The sequence below is a fragment of the Belonocnema kinseyi genome, chromosome 7, assembly GCF_010883055.1.
Source record: "Belonocnema kinseyi isolate 2016_QV_RU_SX_M_011 chromosome 7, B_treatae_v1, whole genome shotgun sequence".
Taxonomy (NCBI): Eukaryota; Metazoa; Arthropoda; class Insecta; order Hymenoptera; family Cynipidae; genus Belonocnema; species Belonocnema kinseyi.
The window spans coordinates 8290668-8298742 of NC_046663.1; the positions used below are offsets into that span (position 1 = coordinate 8290668).

Below are 8075 nucleotides of genomic sequence, written 5' to 3' on the forward strand. Positions count from 1 at the left end.
CTTTCAACCGAAATAATGAATCTTCAAAAAAATTAATTTTTAAGAAAGTAGTACAATTTTAAAACAAGAAGTTGAATTAAAAAAAACTTTTAAAAATCCTAACAGGATGAACTTTCAACGCAAAATTTATTAGTTGATATTTCAACAAAAAAATAATTTTTTGTTAAAAATTAGCAGTTGGATTTAACAAAAAAAGATTGATTTAAAAAAATATATTAATTTTTAATCAATTTTCAATTAAAAATATAAAGTTAAAAAAAATGAAATTTTCTACAAAGCAGTTTAATTTTGTACCAAATAATTGGATAATAAAGACGAATTTTCAAAAAATACATCAGTTTTCAATTATTAATATAAAGTGCCAATAAAAAATATAATAGTTGAATTTTCATGCTAGAAAGACGAATTTTCAATACAAAAGATAAATTTTTCTACGAAATTGTCCAATTTTCAACAAAATAGTAAAATTAATTAAAAAAAAAAACAAGAGAAAAACGAACTTCGATTTCTTCTTCGATTAAAACGGCCACCCTGAAAAATGTGCTTTTTCTTCCACCGTGTGCCGTAAAAAAATTACATTTTTTTCTTCGAATAATCAGTTTTAAACGGATTATTTTTTTCTTTTTAGGAACGTGTATGTACAGTATCCAGGCACATGATGGCGCTGTGGCTTCCATCACATGTTCCGCTTCATATGTTATTAGCTTCGGCCTCGATGAAAAGCTGTGCGTTTGGGAACGCTTTCAGGGGCATTTGTTACATGCTTTGCCATCCCAAAGAACGTCCTTCTGTTTACAACTTATTATGTTAACTCATCATCTACTTATTACCAGTAATCAGGTCAGTTTCATATTCTCATAAATAATCAGGGTGTCTGGAAAACTTCAAAATGTCAGGGAATTTTTGTTTAAAGTCAGGAATTTTTTTTTTGAGAGTGTGCTTAATTTTTTTTTTTTTTTTAATTAAGATATAACATTGAATAATAATTATTTTTTATTTCTAAAAGTAGCTTTCTATATGACTTTACCAGAGTTGATACAAGACCTGGAGGATCTGGAAAAGTCATGAAATTTAAAAGAAAATTTTTTAAAACCTTCGGAAGAAAAATCGGTCAAAGTTCGATTTCAACAGTTTTTAAAAATAATTGAAAAAATAATATTATTTAATTATGATATCATTCAGTTTACAATGAGTCATACGAAAATCTTTTACTTGAAAAATTCTCCATTGTAGATTTTGATTTTTAAGTGTATATTTTAAATTAAAGAATTTTAAATTTAAAAGAATTTAAAATTAAAGAATTTTAAATTGCTGTCTTGAAGAATTAAATAATTAAAATTTAAAAGCGTTTGCAGTTGACATTTTGTGATAAAAATAGTTTTATTTTAAAATCTGTAAATATAAATCAATAAATAAATAATTTTAAAAATGGATCTGTACTTTAAGTATTAAAAACTGAACAATAATTTATTTGATAAAACGATTCTAAATTCGGTCAAAGTTTAAGAATTTCCAGATTGTAACTTTATAAACTATTTTCAACTTAAAAATAACTTAATAATAATATATTTATAATTAAAGGCTTTTATCAAATTAAAAATACTTTTTAAGTCTAAATTATTCAATTTTTAAAAGAAAAAAACTTAATTGTTTGACATATAAAGCTTTGATTTGTTAAAATTTCGAAAAACTTTTAAAATTTTAACGTTACAATTTTTATTCTTCTATTTAAAAAAATGTTTAATTTCAAGGCGAAATTCTTGAATTTTTGATCCATGAATAATAATTAAACAGAGATTTTTAGAGATTATTAAAAAAAAATTCTTAAAATCTTCCAGGGTCTTTTTTTGATAATTTTGGAAATCTCTTAAAATCTTGTTAAATATTCTGCTAAAATAATTTTTCAAAATGAAAAATCATTTTCAATTTTCCTAGGAATTTTAAGAAAATGTTTTTGCCAATTCATTTTAATTATTTGGAATTTAACTTGAATTGTTTGAATTCAATTTTTGGTTGGAGATTGATCTTTTTTTTTTAAATTGGTATTTTTTAGTAAAAATTCATCTTACTGGTTCAAAATTAGTTAAAGATTCACCATTATGGTTAAAAATCCATAGTTTTGTTTTAAAATTCAATTATAACTGAAGATTTAGCATTTTAGTTGAAAATTCACAATTTAATTTTAAAATGTAACTATTTTTAAAATTGAAGTTTTAATTTGTTGAAAATTATTATTTTATTAACTGTAATTTGAAATATTATATTTTTAATGTTTTTTTTAGTTCAAAATTGGTTTAAAACTTAACCGTTCCAGTTAAATATTAATCAATTTGTTTTCAATTTTCCGGTTTCGTATCTTACATTATTATTATTTTTTAAACTACAATAATATTAATCAATTTGGTTAAAAATTAAGTATTTTAAATAGAAATTTGTCTTTTTTAGCTGAAAACTCAACTGTTTCGTTGAAAATTTATGAATTTAATTTATTTATTATTATTTATTTATGTATTTTATTGAAAAATCGTATGTTTTGGTGAAAAATTTATATTTTTGGTTTAAAATTCTACCATTGCAGTTGAAGATGTATCATTTTAGTTGAAAATTCATAGCTTTGTTTGAAAATAAATCTTTTTTTAATAATATTTTTAGGCCTGAAAATTATTATTTTCTTTTTAAATTGAAAGTATAACCATTGTATTTCTTTTTAGTTTAAAAAAGGTATTTTGATGAAAATTCGTCTATTGGTAGAAATGAATCTTTCTGGTTGAAAATTCAACAATTTCAATTAAAAATACATTATTTTAGTTGGAAATTTATTACTTTGTTTAAAAATCGAACTATTTTTTAAATTAATTTTTTCCTTAAAAATAATTATTTTGTTTTTAAATTGAAAATATAACTATGGCATTACTTTCAGTGGAAAATTCATGTATTTTGTTGAAAAATCGTCTTTTTTGTAGAAATTAATTTTCTGGATTAAAAATTAACCTTTCTGCTTGAAAATTCAACTATTTAAGTTAAAATTTTTCACATTTTAGTTAAAAATTCATAACTTTGGTTTAAAATGTATCTAGTGTTTTTTAATTCATTTTTTAAAAATTAAAAATATAATTATTCCATTTTTTCGTAGAAAATTAATCCTTTTGGTTGAAAATTTAACTATTTGGTTAAAAATTTATTTATCTTGTTGGAAATGGAATATTTTTACTTGAAAATATATCATATATCGAAAATGGAATTTTTAAAAAAATATTTTAATTTTCAAATATGGTGATGAATTTTCGACAAAATAATGCATTTAAAAAAAGTGAAACAATTGATATTTTCACCAAAAAATATTTAAATTTGTAATCACAGCCGAATTAAAACAAATAATATGGATCACTAATTTCTGAATTAAAAAGTGAAATTTTGGACAAAACTGTCGAATTTATAAGTCAAAAATATGTACTATTAACCAAAAAAATGAATTTTTAACTCAGTAGTTGAAATTTCATCCCAAAAGATGATTTCTCTATCAAAAAAACAAATTTTCCACAAAATAGAATAATTAAAAAAAAGTTTAATTTTCAAACAAAGCAGATGAATCTTTAACCAAGAAGATGACATTTATATTAAAAAACATTAATTTTAAAACAAATACATGAATTTTCAACAAATTTTGAATTTTGAATAGAATTTTCAAAAGAATTTTTAAGAAAATGTTGAAATTTTTGAGGAAAGAAATTAATTTTTAACTAAAAAATCTCCAAACAGAAAAATTAATTTTCAACGCAATAGTTAAATTTTTGTACACAACAAAAAGATAAATTTTTAACAAAACAGAACAATTTTTCTCAAAATACTTAAATTTTTAACCAAGAAGATCAAATTTCCATACGAAAAGACCAATTTTCGATCAAAAATGAAATAGTTAAATTTATAGTTGCATGATAAAATGAATGAATGCATGAATTTTTAGCCAAATTTTGCATTTTTACAGGAATTTTTAACCTAATATTTAAATTTTTAACCAAATTTGAATTTATATTTAAATTTGCAACCAAATTCATGAATTTTCTACTAAAAAGTAATAATTTAAAATAAATGCATGAATTTTTTTATCCAAATTTGGAATTTTTAAAGAAATTTCAACCTGAAATTTAAATTTTCAACCCAATTCTGCATTTTTAAATGAATTTTTCACAAGATATTAAAATTTTCAACCAAACATTGCATTTTTAAATGCATTTGGAAACTAATATTTAAATTTGCAACCAAATTCATGAATTTTCTACTAAAAAATAATAATTTAAAATAAATGCATGCATTTTTTCATCCAAATTTGGACTTTTTAAAGGAATTTCAAACTGATAAATAAATTTTCAACCAAATTTGACATTTTTAAATACATTTTGAACCTAATATTTAAATTTTCAACCAAATTTTGCAATTTCAAAGGAATTTTCAACCTAATATTTAAATTTTCAACAAAATTCTGCATTTTTAAGTACATTTTGAAACTGCTATTTAAATTTTCAACAAAATTTTGCATTTTTAAATGAATTTTCATCCTAATATTGAAATGTTCAATCTAATGTTCAAATTTTCAACAAAATTTTGCATTTCTAAATACATTTTGAACCTAATATTTACGTTTCCAACAAAATTTTACATTTTCATAGTAATTTTTAACCTAAAGTCAAATTTTCAACCAAAGAAATGAGTTTTCTATCAAGAAAGAATAATTTAAACCAAATTCATGCATTTTCAATCAAATTGTGCATTTCTAAAGGAATTTTCAACCTCATATTTAATTTTTTAACCAAATTTTGCATTTTTAATGGAATTTTCAAACTAATATTTGAATTTTCAACCCAAGTTTGTATTTTTAACGAAATTTTCTACCTAGTATTTAAATTTTCAATCAAATTTTGCATTTTTAAATACATTATGAAAACATAATATTTAAATTTTCTACCAAATGCATGAATTTTCAATCAAATGTGGCATTTTTAAAGGAATTTTTAACCTAACATTTACATTTTCAATTAAATTTCCCATTTTTAAAGGAATTTTCCACTTAATATTTAAATTTTTAACCAAAATTTGCATTTTTAACGGAATTTTCTATCTAATATTTAAATTCTTAACCAAGTTATGCATTTTTGAATACATTTTGAACCTAATAGTTAAATGTTCAACCAAATGCATGAATTTTCGATCAAATTTTGCATTTTTAAATACATTTTGAACATAATGTTTAAATTTTCTATCAAATGCATCAATTTTCAATCAAATTTTGCATTTATAAATGAATTTTTAACCTAATATTTAATATTTTAACAAAAGTTTGCATTTTAAAAGGAAATTTCAACCTAATATTTAAATTTTCATCTAAATTTTGCATTTTTAACAGAATTTTCTAACTAATATTTAAATTTTTAACCAAATTTTCCATTTTTAAATACATTTTGAACCTAATATTTAGATTTTCAACAAAATGCTTGAATTTTCAATCAAATTTTGCATTTCTAAAGGAATTTTTAACCTAATATTTAACTTTTTAACAAAATTTTGCATTTTAAAAGGAAATTTCAACCGAATATTTAAATTTTCATCCAAATTTTGCATTTTTAAAGGAATTTTCTACATAATAATTAAACTTTCAACCAAATTTTGCATTTTTAAATACATTTTGAACCTAATATTTAGATTTTCAACAAATTGCATGAAGTTTCAACAAAATTTTGCATTTTCAAAGGAATTTTCAACCTACTATTTAAATTTTCAACAAAATGATGAATTTTGAAGAAATTTTCAAGAAAATGTTGCATTTTTAAAGAAATTATAAGAACCCAGTATTTAAATTTTCAACCATATGCATGGATTTTCAACCAAATTTTGAATTTTTAAAGCAATTTTTAAGCAAATATTTAAATTTCTAACAAAATGTTGCATTTTTATAGTAAATTTTAACCTCAAGTTAAATTTTCAACTAAAGAAATGAGTGTTCTACCCAAAAAGATTAATTTTAACCAAATGCATACATTTTCAAACAAAATTTGCATTTTTAAAGGAGGTTTTAACCTAATATTAAAATTTTCATCCAAAGTTTGCATTTTTAACGGAATTTTCTACCTAATATTTAAATTTTCAATCAAATTTTGCATTTTTAAATACATTTTGAACATAATATTTAAATTTTCTACCAAATGCATGAATTTTCGATCAAATTTTGCATTTTTAAAGGAATTTTCCACTTAATATTTAAATTTTCAACAAAAATTTGCATTTTTAACGGAATTTTCTATCTAATATTTAAATTTTTAACCCAGTTTTGCATTCTTAAATACATTTTGAACCTAATATTTGAATGTTCAACCTTATGTTCAAATTTTCAACAAAATTTTGGATTTTTAAATACATTTTGAACCTAATATTTAAATTTCCAACAAAATTTTGCATTTTCATAGTAATTTTTAACCTAAAGTCACATTTTCAACCAAAGAAATGAGTTTTCTACCAAGAAAGAATAATTTTAACCAAATTCATGCATTTTCAACCAAATTGTGCATTTTTAAAGGAGTTTTCGACCTCATATTAAATTTTGTAACCAAATTTTGCATTTTCAAAGAAATTTTGAACCTAATATTTAAATTTTCTACCAAAGTTTGCATTTTTAATGTAATTTTCTACCTAATATTTAAATTGTCAACCAAATTTTGCATTTTTTAATACATTTTCAATAAAATATTTAAATTTTCTACCAAATGCATGAATTTTCAATCAAATGTGGCATTTTTAAAGGAATTTTGAACCTAATATTTAACTTTTTAACAAAATTTTGCATCTTAAAAGGAAATTTTAACCTAATATTTAAATTTTCAACCAAATTTTGCATTTTTAAAGGAATTTTCCACTTAATATTTAAATTTTTAACCAACATTTGCATTTTTAACGGAATTTTTTACCTAATAATTAAATTTTCAACCAAATTTTGCATTTTTAAATACATTTTGAACATAATATTTAAATTTTCTACCAAATGCATCAATTTTCAATTAAATTTTGCATTTCTAAAGGAATTTTTAACCTAATATTTAACTTTTTAACAAAATTTTGCATCTTAAAAGGAAATTTCAACCTAATATTTAAATTTTCAACCAAATTTTGCATTTTTAAAGGAATTTTCCACTTAATATTTAAATTTTTAACCAACATTTGCATTTTTAACGGAATTTTTTACCTAATAATTAAATTTTCAACCAAATTTTGCATTTTTTAATACATTTTGAACATAATATTTAAATTTTCTACCAAATGTATCAATTTTCAATTAAATTTTGAATGTCTAAAGGAATTTTTATCCTAATATTTAACTTTTTAACAAAATTTTGCATTTTAAAAGGAAATTTCAACCTAATATTTGAATTTTGATCCAAATTTTGCATTTTTAAAGGAATTTTCCACTTAATATTTAAATTTTCAACCAAAATTTGCATTTTCAACGGAATTTTCTACCTATTAATTAAATTTTTAACCAAATTTCGCATTTTTAAATACATTTTGAACCCAATATTTAGATTTTAAACCAAATGCATGAACTTTCAACAAAATTTTGCATTTTCAAAGGAATTTTCCACCTAATATTTAAATTTTTAACAAAATTATGAATTTTGAAGAAATTTTCAATCTAATATTTAAATTTTTAACAAAATTAGGAATTTTGAAGAAATTTTCAACAACATGTTGCATTTCTAAAGAAATTATAAGAACCTAATATTCAAATTTTCAACGAAATGCATGACTTTTCGACCAAATTTTGAATTTTTAAAGGAATTTTTAAGCAAATATTTAAATTTACAACAAAATTTTGCATTTTAATAGTAATTTTTAACCTCAAGTTAAATTTTCAACGGAAGAAATGAGTTTTCTACCAAGAAAGATTAATTTTAACCAAATGCATGAATTTTCAATCAAATTTTGAATTTTTAAAATAATTTAAACCTTATATTTAAAGGAACTGAGTTTTTTTTATAAAGATAGAATAATTAGTGCCCCTGAAGTTTACAAAGTTTGTATATTATAAT

At 20.7% G+C, this 8075-nt stretch overlaps 1 protein-coding gene across 3 annotated transcripts in view; it reads left to right on the forward strand.

Moving 5' to 3' along the window:
- Positions 1-8075, forward strand: part of LOC117176165 (sterol regulatory element-binding protein cleavage-activating protein) — a 75130-nt gene that overhangs the window by 65764 nt on the left and 1291 nt on the right. For all 3 annotated transcript variants that reach the window (XM_033366256.1, XM_033366257.1, XM_033366255.1), the window contains exon 12: positions 629-840. In XM_033366256.1, coding sequence (XP_033222147.1) covers positions 629-840 — 212 coding nt within the window. The remainder of the gene's footprint in view (positions 1-628; positions 841-8075) is intronic.